The sequence below is a fragment of the Cynara cardunculus genome (genome assembly GCF_001531365.2).
Source record: "Cynara cardunculus var. scolymus isolate 2C chromosome LG 13, CcrdV1, whole genome shotgun sequence".
Taxonomy (NCBI): domain Eukaryota; kingdom Viridiplantae; phylum Streptophyta; class Magnoliopsida; order Asterales; family Asteraceae; genus Cynara; species Cynara cardunculus.
Window position 1 is genome coordinate 15,479,805 of NC_037540.1, and position 15,221 is coordinate 15,495,025.

Below are 15,221 nucleotides of genomic sequence, written 5' to 3' on the forward strand. Positions count from 1 at the left end.
AATTGATCTCTTCTATGTAAAATTAATCAATAGGGCCTTGTTGGTAAGTTCTACAAGATCTCGTACGCCGGAACCCATGGTTATAGACCCCTAGTATAGAACATTTTCTTTTCGATTAGTATTACACGAGATCTCGACCTCATTAGTATCTATAATGTTCCATTCTTTTCCAAGTAAAATCCCTAGTATATGAAAGAATGAATGTTTTTTATTCACACGAGATCACAAATCCCAAATGTTTCATGTATAAAACAATATTCTATAAACACTACAAGGAAATCGGTTTGCAAGTTTGTATGACTTATTAGGCTCGTAAATGATCATGCATCTAACTATCAAATAGATGCAAGTAAAAAGAAAATCAAAGATAGCAAATTGAGGTGAATCTTACCAACCATTAATCTGTGTATCATGAAACAGACATTAAGATGCAACTTATTGAAGTCTCATCTAGTTTAGAATAGAGGTAAGCTTGGCGGAAAGCGTACAAGCATCCACTGTTTCTCATACGTCACCAGATGCCCCCATCCAATTTCTTCAAGTACCGATACCCTTTCTTCATAAAGCTGCTTCTTTGGGGGATCACCTTCTTCTTGGATCATCTCATTCACCACCTAACCAACCACACAAAAACCACGCATCAACCACCATCCATGAAAACTTCAATACATATAAACATATATGTAAACAACAATACCTTGAGTGCAGTACCAAGCCTTCCATTGTGTCGTTCACGTATCATCAAAAGAGTGCCATATTTACGTGATTTGGGATCTGCCCATTTCTGCACCTCTTTGAAAGTCTCTTCAAACAGATCTGGAGAAGATTCACCATCAGGTTTATCCACAACTTCTGCACCTAAGTTTGCTGCCAACACTGCCATCTCACCCTGTTTTACCACACACACACATCATAAGACAGTACTTAAATGACATCCTCTACACCATGCTATCAGAACTACATCGTATAAACAGCAATAACGTTCAAGAGTTTTTGGCTGGAACAATGATATATTCTATCTGGATTCCAAAACAATATAACAGGTCCATAAAGATGCATACAAGTTAACCTCATTATCTGTTGTTTTAAAACAAACGAGAAATTTTCCTAGCACCAACGGAAACCAACGAAACTAAGAACTGGATGTTATATAATACCATTTGAAGATAAAAGTTTATACTTATTTACTCTGCAGTATATTACGGGATTATTAGGATATTTATTTTATGGGTAAACATTTAGGATAATTATCTTTGTTGCAAGGAAAATGATTAGCTCTATCATTTAATTTATTGTTTGGATAGTTGCTAGCTTTATTAATGAGCATGTTTGCTACAAGCATCATCTTCATTACATACACTACAAGGATGGGATTTCATATATTTAGACAAAATACAAAAAGTTTCAGTTCCTCAGCTGAAAAGATTAAAAGCAAATTATCTTCCCCTTTTCTTTCTTGGTTCCCCAAGTAAACTAAAAAGCCCCATGATGATCACTACCATATCTACTAGCTTAGAGTGCAAGACCATGATGATCCCGACTGTAACATTACAGGACAAGCAGCTTTAACCCACATAAAGCTAATAATCACTGCTTGCCATTCTTAATATATCAATAGATATCTTGTTATCTTTCATAATGAGGAAGGTGTGCATTTCTTTGAATTTTTCTAAAATGGCCCAAATTTAGTAAAAATAATAGTTAACATATGCATTTGCAAACAATACCATCACAGTTCATATACAAAAAGATTGATACAGCAGCAGGCTGTTGCCTCTGTCATCTGCACCTTCTACTTATGTTGGTTACAGCTCTTAATCACCAAGACAGCTTGTCTATGAGAAATATAGCATCAACATACCAAATTATGCACCAAAGAATTCTCAGATAGAATAAACTTGTGTAAGTTCGTAACCAACAATACCATAACAATTGTAAACAAACAATACCTTGAGTGATGCAAGTTCCACTAAAGCTAAACCTTTCTGGTATAGTGCTTCAACCAGTAGATCACGTGTTTTCTCCATCTTCTTCTTGGTTTTCTACAGACATGGAAACAAAGGCTTGCTAGATTTGCAGAAAATTTATGACATAATTACACAATGAAAAACCAAACTAATTGTTTAGTATCGTAAAAGGGTCCTAACTCTTTTGGTATGGGTACAACTTAAAATCATTATATGGAAAGAAATCAGAAATAAATAGGTACCTCAAATTCTTCCTCATCAGGATCACCTTTGACAGACAAAAATCTTGCTAACTCATCTCTGTCAATACTATCAACTACCTCATCTGCTGCAGCAATTATCTGGAAGGATATGGTTCTTTCAAATGAAGTGAATTAAAGTAAAAGGACATTAGGTATATGAATTTTCATGATTTGTTTTTAAATTCATGACCTCCTGGCCTACAAAGGAAAAATCGCTCTATGCTCATGAGAAAGTCATAGATTTAACTAAAAACGCAGTTAAGGTTATTTTCCAAAATGACCCAGTAAAGGAACAACATAGATGAGAAAGGGAATTGCACACAGTTGTACATGTACGACAGTTCATCAACCAAAAAAAGCTCCACGAGAGAGAAGCAAAACAAATTCTGTATCTACTTGTGTATTTTGCTTCTATTTTCTGTTTCTCTTTCCCCTCTGCATTTTTTATAATTTTCCAATAAGCACATAAATAGAGCAATTAAACTATACCAGTAATCAATTACATTCTTGATGGCAAACATCTCTATATGTAACAACCTCCTAATAAAGCCACATTTAGCTATGATTATTTTCCACTTATATTAGTTTCTATGCACTTCTGTTTTTCATTTACTTCATTTATTGTTGACGAAGGGCTTGGATATTCCTAAGTGCATGCAATTTTTTTTGTTTCACCCTCATCCACTCCTTGCAGTCTCCTCCAAATAATATTTCAATCATGGACTTGGGACCATTGTAACTGAGAAAATTGGGTTGACCTCACAGGACTGGAGAAGAATTTGACATGTTGAGGAACCCACTTGTATTAAAAAAGGAAGTATGAAAATTCAACGCATATAAGGAAACATCAAACCACCTCGTCTTAAATGCTACCAGATAAATGTATTATGTATAGACATGCTTAGCCTCATTACCTCTTCATAATGGTGTATTTTATCTTCTACTTCCTGAGATACAAGTCCCTCCAATATTTGGGCCAGCAATGGAGTGTATTTTGGATATTCCAACTGCCAAAAGTAAATATGATGAAAACATTAGACAACTGAAGCAGATCAGGAAAGATACCATATGACATGGCTGTGTTACAATATATCTCAACAGGTTGACCTAACTCAGACAAAAGCAAGTCGCATCAAATCCCAAAAAATGGAATCATTACAGTTAAATGATAAGGCTAAACACAAAATACATACCTTGAGTGAGATGGATAATTTTTTCCATTCTTCCCGTTCGTCTTCTGTATCTTGTTTGAGGCTTGCAAGAACCTTTATCTTGACGTCACGCACCTGGTCAACAACATATAACAAACAAATATACTTTAGGAAGCAGAATACAATTTCATAGGTATGAAAGTCTATAAAGACGCATAATACATCACTTCACCCATCCATAGAATGCCAGAATTCTACAAATTAGAATTACACCAGTTGGAACTATAAGGAAGATGATGAAAGATGACTTCATCGGTCACTTTTATTTGCTAGCTTCTCTTATGACACAAAACATGATGAATGAGCCAGAGATTTCTAAATCAAAATTACACCATGTAGAGCTATGAGCAAGATGATAAAAGAGAACTTCATCAGTCATTTTTATTTGTTAAGCCCTCTTACGACACAGGGAACAACCTGAGTGAGGCAGAGATCTATTAATACTTGCATGAAATAAATCGACATCTCACCATGTAAGAAATAGCAAGTTCAAACATGCAACATATCTGCTGCCAAAGAACAGGTGATAACGGCACAATAACAAGCAACGACATCCTCTTGGTCAAAACAATGCTCAGTAAGCATGTACGTCTTCCTTTTCCTGTTTTTCCTTACTTGTGAACCACAAAATTTGCTAAAAAGGCTTGAATAACAGAAACATTTTTCCAAAATAGAAAGATAACAATAAAGGTTTATCGCTGAAATAGAAGTCTCGGTTATACCAAACCGAAATATAGATAAAACACATAGATTACGGTAATAAGTTTGAAATTTCCTTCATACCTCTTCCTCTAAACGTTCTGAGACACTTTTTGTGGACTTCGTAGCAGCAGAACTCTTACCCTTATCCTCATCAAGCTGTCCAAAAGATAAAAATAACTAATTTTATCCACGGTATGATGAAGAGTTGCAAAGCACATATAGAATTAAAACATGATGTAAAGGAAGGGCACAAGAGAACCCAAACCAAGGTATAGAATTGCAACCTTAGGTGGTGGCACTTGATAAGATATCACATATGATACTGGATTCTTTTCAGGGTCATTTCCCTGATCTACAACCTCAGCCGATGGCTTTCCATATGAGATTGCTCCAAGCAGTACAGATCCTTCTGGAGAATTCTGGAATAGTCACATCGTTAATCATCCACTTCATAAATATCTAATATCAAACACAAAAAACATCAATCAACATGCTACCTTAGGAATCTTCTCCTTAGTTGGTGGTCCAACGTAAAATGCTTCTTTTGATCTACAAGATAGAACATATACAGTCATACATATATAATATGATATACTTCTAGGAAAGGTGAGGGAGGTTGGAGGGAGAGAACAAACCCAGGGTCTAAAGTTGATGATTTGAAGCTTCCGTTACCGGTGACTGGACCATCCGGTTGATTATAAAAGCTCAATTGCACAGCCTCCTGTTAGAAGTTCACATTAAGTGTCAAATGTATGCATATGAAGACAAAAAGAAAATGTATTTCATTGTAACACACTTAGCATTTAAGATAAATACTCTGAAAAGGATACATTGGTATAAAATAGCACCGAGTACATCAACCTCTCGTTGAGTAAAGTAGTATTCAACTGCATTTATGAGGCAAGTATGCAATGCAATAAACACTAAAAAGGCGGCAAGGGAACGACAGAAAATGTGAGAAAGAGTATGCTGATGTGACACTTTGCTCAAGGCCCAATTTACCGCTATGTCACCCCTCAGGATTGTGTAAGGTCTTACTCCATCTTGTAGTTCTAATATTGTTGAATTATACATATGGGTCTACCTTCATACAAGTCTTCAATTAGGTATAAGCAAGTTGCCTTATTTAGAAAGGAGCTCCCAACTTGTGGAACATGTTAAAGAGGCAGAACTGAAAAGTGCATATCTCATATCATGCATTCACACGTGCATTTATGTTGAGGTATCTATTGTAAATGCATAAAAACCATTAAAAAGAATTCATAAAAGAGGATGCACGAATATTAACAACTTTCAACATTTTATACATGGTGATAAAGATCGACTGTTACAGATGGAACCGTATATGAGATTTCTATGGCATTCAGGTATGGTGTAAATAGTGGATATTATATAAAAGATAAAAAATGTTTGCGCAAGGTATTTTCAAGTAGGTTAACGACAAGAACAATACAGTTACTACCTTCTCCAATTTTCTTTCAATGAATAACACTAATTGCTTCAATTTCTCCAAATACTGCATGTTCTCATGCCTGAAACTCAGCAATTGCAACAATTAAGAACAATTGATTGTCAACCATTCAACTCTATAGCTGCATATATATATATATATATATATAAGCAATGATATGTACTACTCCACAGAATAATATCATCGTCAATAATCAATGGAAACAAGAAGATTTCAGGTCTCTTCTTGTTTTCGTCATTGTAAAAGATACAGCCTCCAGAAAGTAGTCAGCCACAGTGAAGACATCACCGCTTTGCCTTAAACTTGAAAGCAACAGATTTCAGTTGAGAATGACTAATATTAGTTTTTATTGACAAGATGTTTTGTGGAATTTGAGATGTGTATAATAAATCAAGTTGTAGAACACGACATAATGAGAGGGTTCGCGCTAACTTCTTAAAGATGGATCATACCTCAAGTGCAGTTGCAAAGTGTATTCACCCTTGGGCAATTTTGCGGAATCCGGGTAGACATCACCCATCGCATATACACGCTATATACAACAAATGGAAGAGAAATAGGTGAGGTCAAGTCAATCAAGGGAAGCCTCAAGTGAAGAAATATACTTTCAGAATGTGAAATAAATTGCAGATAATGCCAACAGAGAAGTAATATGGAAGCAAACAGACCCAAAAGTAAACAAATGAAACACAAGTGCTAGATCTATGCGCACTCGAAGGCATAAAATGGTTATTTGGGGACTGTCTCAAGGAAATCACAATTCACCACTTTTTTGGGAACCTAAAATAGACATTTAAAGCATACATACAGCAGTATTCACTAATCCTTACCTACATAGCTGAGATACCTCCGTAAGTAACCTAGTCAAAGTTGTTAAAGGCTCAAGGCGCACTTAGGTGCAAAGGGCTCCTGAGGCCTAGGCGCGAGGAGCAGGCGTGAGGCGCGGGACTCAGGAATGCGAAGCGCATCTTATCAGTATACATACACACAGTTACACACAACAAGTCTCCAATGCAGCAACCACAGTACTCTAATTACTACCAGAAAAAAATAAATTGGATTGTTGTTTGCCAATTAACTTTATTTTAACATAAATCAATTCAAGAATGATTAAAAGATTGGAGCTCTCTTTTTTATGTTGTGCAGAAATCAACACTTAAATGATTTTGGATACAAGCTTATGAGACCCTAGGGTTTCTTTGGTATTAAACCCTAAAAACAATGTTCGTTTTCACATTTTTGTAATGTTTTCTCTTTAAAAATGTCCCTTGCCTTTAAAAAGATCTATTAGTGAAGAATTTAACATAGTAAGTCGTTTTCCTACTTGAGGATACTTTTAGAATATATCTCGTGTCAATGGGGAAAATGTGATATGAAAGTTACAAATATGGCCTCTGTAGCAAGTATGATGCAAGGTCAAGGATTATCTACTGGACTGAAAAAGTACCTTGTTTGAATCTGAAATCATATAAAACTGGGATTCAAACTTGTTATCGTAGATACGATTGTTAAGCAAGGGAATCTGAGGTTTTACTTCCGCTCCATCTTCCAACTTGAACTTGTAACTGCAGCGTAAGACATCGATGATCTATTTATCATTTGATACAAGTAACCATGCGAAGCACTATGGTTGAGAAAAAGTTAACCAAAACCCACGTCAACGTCAATGCAAGTATCTGTTTGCCAGAGGGTAATTTATCTCGATCCGCTGAAAGAGCACTTAATTTCACATCAGTAGGACGATACGGGACTCTAATCTGCAAAATGATATTGAATACAGCGACATTTTCTTTAGCACCATGCATCCAGATGAGCAGAATGGCACTGGCACATCAAAATTCAAATAGCATCACCAAATCTACCTTGTTTAGCTTCGCGGTAGGAGCAAGTTTCTCAGATGATAATAAAGCTTGGGCTTCGATTCTAACAGGTGCTTCACTTCCATCAAGGATCACTTCATCTTTGCTAACGTCTATCCCATGGAATGCAATCTACAAATTAAAATAAAAATAATCGGTAAGATTATTTTTATGTAAAGAACATCATGGATAATTTAGATTAGCCAAAAAAACAGAATATCACTTTTTACTTGTATAATACTCGAAACAGAGAAGAAACCCAACAAAGAATAAAGAAGAAAGAATATCCATCCTTCTTCTAGATGCCAAGAGACCACCACGGCCTACCGTCATCGAGGTTTTTCAGAACTATAGGACCTAACTATGGATGATTCATATATTTTAAAGTGGACAACCACCATAGATCCTAAGCAATCAAGAAACCAACAAGAGTGAACTACTGCATCCTTACTTTGACTCTTGACACATGGTGCATTCTGGAGCCTTATAGTCTTGCATATTTGAATTAGTCTTTTGTTGACAACGGATTGTGTGAACCCGTTTCTGGATTTCTACTTTATGGAAACAATATTATTTCAGGTGCCATTATTCCWACTTCTGCAGCTATAGGTTTGCATTTTTACCCAATATGGGAAGCAGCATCCGTTGATGAATGGTTATACAACGGTGGTCCTTATGAACTAATTATTCTACACTTCTTACCACAATTTAAGGTACCAATATTAATACACACATACATACATGCATGTATATATATATATATATATATTTTATATATATTCCAAGAAATTTTCCCTTCCTAAGCCATTCTAAAGTTTTCATGCCATTCTCTTGTATATTTATCACTTCCAGACTTTAAACTTTATTAACTGAAAGAGAGACAAACCCACCTGCTTCTTGTACAAGCAATCAAAGATGCCAAACCCTTTACCGCCCCTAAAACAGTAACTATTAGGGGATGTTTGGTTGGTTTTCCATCAAGTACCGAGTGGATAAAGCTGTCTGTCTGGATTAATCTGTCGGTATAGGTTGGGAAAGTTTTTGTTTGGGAGGGTTTTTCATAGATGGAATGTGCGTGTTTTTCAATTGGGGCAGACATGTCTAGAAAAACCTTGGCTTTCTGCATAAAGCTCCCCTAGAAGCTTACTGAATAAACCACTTTCTATATCATTAAGCCACTACCAAACAGTCATGTATAGCTGACCAAAAAGCTGAGTCCCATTAAGCTCATTAAGCTGCTAACAAACATGCCCTCAGACTAGTAAGCTTGATATTCCTTTGCATAGTACAAAGCCAGTGAATCTTATTTCATATTATTTCACGTCAGCTAGCAAGGTTCTAACTTTAGAATAGCAGTAGGTATAAACTATTATAAGAAAAAATGTCTTCTCCAAAACTAAGAACCAAACAATCTAACTTCCATTTTCCATGTACGATCAAGATGGGAACACTACACAAGAGAGTTCCATTGTTGAGAATTGGGTTGTTTTAGTAAAATAGAGACTTCTTCAGATTCTACAAGCAAGTTCCTTCCTTAATTTCTAAGTTACAATAAGTATTTAAGCTATAAAATCAACTGTTTGTTACCATGTAATATTCCTGATGCATTGCAGTCATAGAAGGTATTATACAAGTTTATTTCAGAATATCTTCAAATTTAACTTAGAAATAGATAGTTACCTTACAAGTAACCCTAGATAATTTCATATGTAAGCTCCAAAACAAACAATAACATGTAACCATCATAATATGTGAGTAATAAAATTGGATCTCAGTATCAGCCAAATAGTTGAACTTTGAAAACAAAGACAGAGACAGAATCAGATATGTGACCTCAAAGTCAACAACAGCAGTTTCATGGCTTCCTACACCACTAGACCAGAATTGAGCTATTGCTAATTCCATTGTCCGGCCACCCTCCACGGAAAAGGTAAAGCTCTTCGTAGATGGAGAAGAAAATATTGCAACACTTTCCCACTTGATAGGCCTCCGTAATGGAGAGAGCTGCAGATTTGTAAGAATGTCAAAACTAGCTTACACAGTGTGAAACTAGTCATGCATTATGTCACATACCTGGACAGTGTCAATGTAAAATCTTCTAGCCGTGTCGAACCCTGACGTACGCATGGTTGCCTCAACCCAGCTAGCCCCATATGGGACCTCAATGTATTTGCGTATGATATGGCCTGCAAATCAGTAAATCAGGAGATAGAGAAAGAAGCACAAGCTCAATTATCTCACAGAACAAATGTAACTGCATTTAGAAGAAAGGGGATTAGAAAAGAACAAGGGAGCATAGGGAGAAGGAACATCAAAAAATCACCTTACAGAAATAAATCAACAAGAATTCAATGGCACTATGGAATAGTGGAACTCCATAAGACTTATTTGCACTCATGTTAATATTGGTTGCACAATGATAGGAACTCAGTAAACTATCAGATTAGCGATCAATCAGTAACATCCATTTGATGTATCAACACTTGCATGTTGCTTTGAGTTTGTGCATCAATCGTGAAATGGAAAGAAGCAAACAATACTAGACATGACGACAACTATTCTCTGTGTAGTGAACCTGCCAGCACTTCCTCCGAGAAAACACCTCCGAAGATTGTTAAGTAGATATTTTAAGGAAAACGGCACAAAATCTTATGGATCCTACACTAATAAACAATGGCGGAGCCACAACCAACATAGTGCTCCTGTTGACCCCAGTCAACCCTCAAAAAGATAATTAGATTTACCTAAAAAGAACCCAGCTGTTTTTTAACTTGACCCCACGTCCCCACCCCACCCACTTGGGTTTTAGGTTTTTTTTTATTTCTTAAATATTAATGTTATTCATTAATAATATAAAGTAATTTTCTTTTATTGTTTTAATGTTCATCAATTATTTGTTATTTTATTTCTTAAACCTATATTTGGTTTTTATAAGGCATGTTCATATTTTTTTAGTTTTTTAAGTTAGGGTTGGGTGCTAATTGTTAATGATGTTGCTGTTGGTTGTTGCTAATTGTTGTTACTATAGATTATTGGTCCCTTAAAAACTGTTGTTGCTAATTGATTGTTTTGTTGCTGCTAGTTCTTGTGCAATTCCAATCTTGCTACAATGCTACTACGGTACTACTAGTTTGGTCGTGTTGTTAAATCCATCTCAATTATAAACCAATTCATCGTATGTTAAGTGTTCTATATGCTCAAACTAATTAATAAGAAGTAAATATATAAAATAATAATATAATTTGCTTTGCGGTTTAACCGAAAAGGTAAAAGAATAACCGACCCCGAACTGAACAAGGTATCCTTATTCAGTTAACAGAACCATTTAACCCGAAACCGTTTTGGTTCGGGAGGGTTATTTTGTTTTGGAATATTTTGACACCCCTAAGTCTGAGTTCCTGGATCCTCCACTGCCAATAAGTGACAGACCCCATTCAGTTTTACACCTTGTATCTGTTTCTCATGTTCTTTAAATAGATAAATATTGTTCACTTGCAGGATTCCTTGATTGTTTTCTATTTCAGTTAGTGATTACATAGATATCTTGAAGTGCTTTCGGAGCACAAACACAAGCATATATATTTGTGTGTGTATATATATGCAGAGAACATACTACAAATTTAAGGAACTGTTACACATATAGATAGTAGGGATAATAGGGGGATGGTCAATTAGTCAATTGTGGGGGCTGGTCAATTAGTCAAGTAAGTTGGTTATTACAAGTATAAATAGAAGGGGATAGAAGTGATTAGGCATCAGTTTTGTATTGTGTAATTGGAGGAAACCTCTGTGGCGGCTCTCTCGAAAAGCTGGAAATCAATTTGTAAACATTTGATCGTTGAATATAAATGAACAGTTTACATCAAATGGTATCAGAGCAGTCGATTCTGGAATTGACCAGGAGCATGCTTGTCATGGCACAAAAGATGGAGGATATTACTTCGATGAAGTCTTCAATGAATGTGGTTTAAGAAGATTGGAAAATCATAAAGGATTCGATTCAAGAAGACTTGAATTATGTCCAAGAACAATCAATTGATCAAGATTGCAAACTTACGGTCTTGGCAAAAAAGAGAAAAAGAAAACAAGATGAGAGAGAGAAGGAAGAAGAAAGATCGAATCTGAAGCCAAAATCAGATTTAATTTCGAATCGAGGTTTGATTTGGAATCCAAAATCCAAGCAAACAACATCACTCCATTGGCCCAAGCTGAAGAAGAGCAAGAAGAGAAACGCGAGGAAAAAAAAATAAGGAATCCAAGCCTATTCCATCAAGCCCATCAAATTTGAAACCCTAAACCCATCCCAGCACTTCATTTTCAAGATCCCAAGATTATGTTATGAGAACAAGGGAAAGGCAAAGACAAAATCAATGGTGAGGAGTAAATCGACAACAAAGAAGGCTCCGGCAGAGAAGAAACGAAGAACACGCAAGAGGCTATTCCAGGTTGTATTGACAATCGACAAAGAAAAGAAGAACAAGATTTTGGTAGATGGTACAAGTAATTGCATCATGGGAAGATTTTGGTTCGGCAACAACCATGGCTTACCACCGCCACCGCCGGTATTGTTTTTGCCATTACCACCATTGTCCCAGCCACCTTTGTCATCAGTCTTCCATGGTTCTTCATCTGAGTATGTTTTTTGGAACAGCCGTATGTATGTTCAAAGAAAAAACCAGGGGTTTATTCGTTCTATTGGACTTCAAAGGCAACGGCGAAGCCCACATTTATATCCTTCTCTTAAGCCCAAAAACTGACTTTATCTCTCAAGCCCTAAAGATTTCAAGAATGCACCGAAGTATGAATTTCTGGAACAAATACAAAGCCAAGAAGTGTAAAACTCCAGAATTATTTTTTTCTTTCCACCTTGAGGACAAGGTGGATGTTTGGGGGGCGGGTATTGTTACACATATAGATGGTAGGGATAATAGGGGGCTGGTCAATTAGTCAAGTAAGTTGGTTATTACAAGTATAAATAGAAGGGGATAGAAGTGATTAGGCATCAGTTTTGTATTGTGTAATTAGAGGAAAACCTGTGGAGAGATCCGGCTCTCTCGAAAAGCTGGAAATCAATTTGTAAACATTTGATCGTTGAATAAAGATGAACAGTTTGCATAAGGAACCTAAATACTTTTACTTATGGTGGAGAGAAAAGTGCAAATCTTAGCACAACTGCAACCAGAAGGGTAATCGAACCTACACACTATTAAGACTTGTGTACTACCATCCTCCTGTTCCCAATGAATGGCATTTGGAAGATTATGGCAAGCTTCACAGTCCTCTAGATATTTATTCAAATCCTCATTTAGAGTGTTGATCCTGCAACTGTACTATCCTGGCATAGCCTTTCACATGGTTAGCTTGGCCAGATCCAGGAAGACCAAGGGTTGACATTCATTAGTTACAGCATGAACTACCAGGGAACCTGACCTTGTTTGCTGTGTACGAATATACAGAGCGACAAAATAGGCAGATATAGATATTAATACATGTATATAGGAATGAATTTAATGAGGCATATCCACAATCAAGCAGGATATAATTCGGAACCATGACCAACTCTCAGAAGTTTACCAAGAAAAATAATGCATATTGCCTTCCCATTGATGCAAGGATTTTGTTCTTCAAACTTAATGGGAGGTAGGGAGCTAAACAGCTACTCATTATCTAAAATTCAAAACGTTACATTGCAGAAAAACTTAAATCATTAATCAAAAGTTGCAAACTCCAGCATAATTCCCAAGCATACCACAAAATTAGGGGTCTTGTAGGAAATAAGGACTTCTAGATTGTTACATGGTAGAAAAACTAAATATCCAATTAGAAGTTGCAACTTCAGCTTAATTCCCAAGTGTACCACAAACTTGGGTCTCACAAAAATTAAGGCAGTCTGACTTGTTACCAAAATTATGTCCTGCATTTCATTTAATAATTATATCAATGACCAATGAGAGAGAATGATGAGGTTTATAAGGTGAACTGTCTGTAGGGAAAATATGTTATTCCAAAATAGACGGGGAGGTGTGTAATCCATGTGTGTGAGGTCTCAGATCCGAGCCAGGGCACAACCCTTGGCCGTTTGGGACATGCACGACTTAACTCCCCCATGATGAGTAAGGGACCAGAGTGGTGGGGTGCTCCAGAGGGTAGCGTACACCCTTTTTTACACCAACTATAGGCAGAATTCTCGCAGTAAATGAAGTCAAATTTCTTAGCCAACATATTTACAGGGACTAATTTTGACAACTTTGTAATGTTTACAACTATCTGTAATTATTAGACAGATCTATTCCTAATTTAGTGGTAGGGTATACATAGGTTTCTTCCCCTATTTAAGGGGCTCCTGTTTATTGTATCGAGGCAGAGAAAATAAGATACCACAGAAACTTTTATGGTATCAGAGCTACGATTCTGACTCTTTTTACCCTACCATCCGATTTTTTTTCCATCCTCTTCTCATTCCAACCCTTCGGTTCTGATCTAACACCATGACAAAGTCAGATGACAAACCTGAAAGCAGTTCTTTTGCCAAATCTCTCCACCCCGCCTATTCGGTTTCAAACATTCAGACCAAGATCCGCACGTTAGACGGGTCTAAAGTTACATACTCCTCTTGGGTGAAACTCTTTAGGTTTCACGCCATCGCCTACAAAGTCTTGGATCATCTCAATGATACACCTGCCCCAGCCAACACAGATCCCTCTTATGAATCTTGGAAGGAGTTAGATGCCCTTGTTTCTCAATAGATCTACAGTACAATTTCTGATGATCTTCTTGTTCGAGTTCTTGACACTGAAGCATCTGCACGAACCACCTGGCTCAAACTCGAAAAGATTTTCTTGAGCAACAAGCAAGCCAAAGCCGCAGCCCTGGAAACCCGATTTGTCAATCTCACGCTTGCTGCCTGTAATTCGGTGGAAGATTATTGTCAACAACTCAAAGATTTGGCCAACCAGCTAGTTGATGTTGGCCAACCGRTTCCCGAGAAGCGTCTTGTATTACAGCTTGTTCGAGGTTTATCCCCCGAATTTGATACTACARCATCGTTGATCAACTCCCAGGATGCCGATTGGGATCTGGCCCGTACCATGCTTACCGACGAGGTGATACGTCTTGAAGCCCGGAAACAACAATCCTCATTAGTTCTTGTCACTCCCGCAGCTCCTGCCCCTACTCTGATTCAACAGCAGTCCGCTCCGAACAGCAGCAATACCTCTCAACAGCCACAGTCTCAATACCGTGGCAGAGGCAGGGGTCGCGGGTAGCAATACCGGGGCCGAGGACGTGGACGTGGGAACCGAAACTCTCAATCTAATTGGGCGTTTCAGAATAACTCTTACCCCCAATGGGCTTGGTGGAACACTCCACCTTGCCCTTACCCTACACAAACCACATGAAAACCCAATCAACCACCACAATACCCGTCCACGACCCCATCGACTAACTATACAGGCTTCCCTCTCCGGGTCACTTTGGCAGCACCCAACACCCAGCTTTCACCGGGTTCGACGCATTGAATCCTTCTTATTTAAGTGCTGCCTTTAATACCATGCAGTTGAACTACACGGATCCCAACTACTACTTCGACACCGGCGCTGAGCAACATGTCACTGACAACCGAGGTATGATCCAACATCCTAATTATTTTCCTGTTCACACGAAAATTCTTGTTGGTAATGGCAATGTTTTACCTATTGCGGGGTCCGGTACTGGTTTTCTTCCCATATACAACCGTAACTATATTTTACCAAATATTCTTTACAGTCCAC

At 37.2% G+C, this 15,221-nt stretch overlaps 1 protein-coding gene across 7 annotated transcripts in view; it reads right to left on the minus strand.

Moving 5' to 3' along the window:
- Positions 1–227: 227 nt before the first annotated feature.
- LOC112526125 (tripeptidyl-peptidase 2) overlaps positions 228–15,221 on the minus strand; it is a 25,816-nt gene continuing 10,822 nt past the window's right edge. For 2 of the 7 annotated variants that reach the window (XM_025136514.1, XM_025136516.1), the window contains exons 18-34: positions 9,526–9,638; positions 9,286–9,456; positions 7,456–7,584; positions 7,250–7,350; positions 7,041–7,158; positions 6,046–6,125; positions 5,582–5,654; positions 4,758–4,843; positions 4,620–4,671; positions 4,407–4,541; positions 4,204–4,278; positions 3,403–3,495; positions 3,124–3,216; positions 2,210–2,308; positions 1,950–2,042; positions 698–889; positions 228–614 (exon numbers count right to left, since the gene is read on the minus strand). In XM_025136514.1, the coding sequence (XP_024992282.1) occupies positions 456–614; positions 698–889; positions 1,950–2,042; positions 2,210–2,308; positions 3,124–3,216; positions 3,403–3,495; positions 4,204–4,278; positions 4,407–4,541; positions 4,620–4,671; positions 4,758–4,843; positions 5,582–5,654; positions 6,046–6,125; positions 7,041–7,158; positions 7,250–7,350; positions 7,456–7,584; positions 9,286–9,456; positions 9,526–9,638 (1,862 nt within the window). In that variant the 3' untranslated portion in view covers positions 228–455. Of the gene's footprint in view, positions 615–697; positions 890–1,949; positions 2,043–2,209; positions 2,309–3,123; positions 3,217–3,402; positions 4,055–4,203; positions 4,279–4,406; positions 4,542–4,619; positions 4,672–4,757; positions 4,844–5,581; positions 5,655–6,045; positions 6,126–7,040; positions 7,159–7,249; positions 7,351–7,455; positions 7,585–9,285; positions 9,457–9,525; positions 9,639–15,221 lie in introns of those variants that run through there. The other 5 variants (XM_025136515.1, XR_003070481.1, XR_003070483.1 and 2 more) reach the window with 5 other exon arrangements.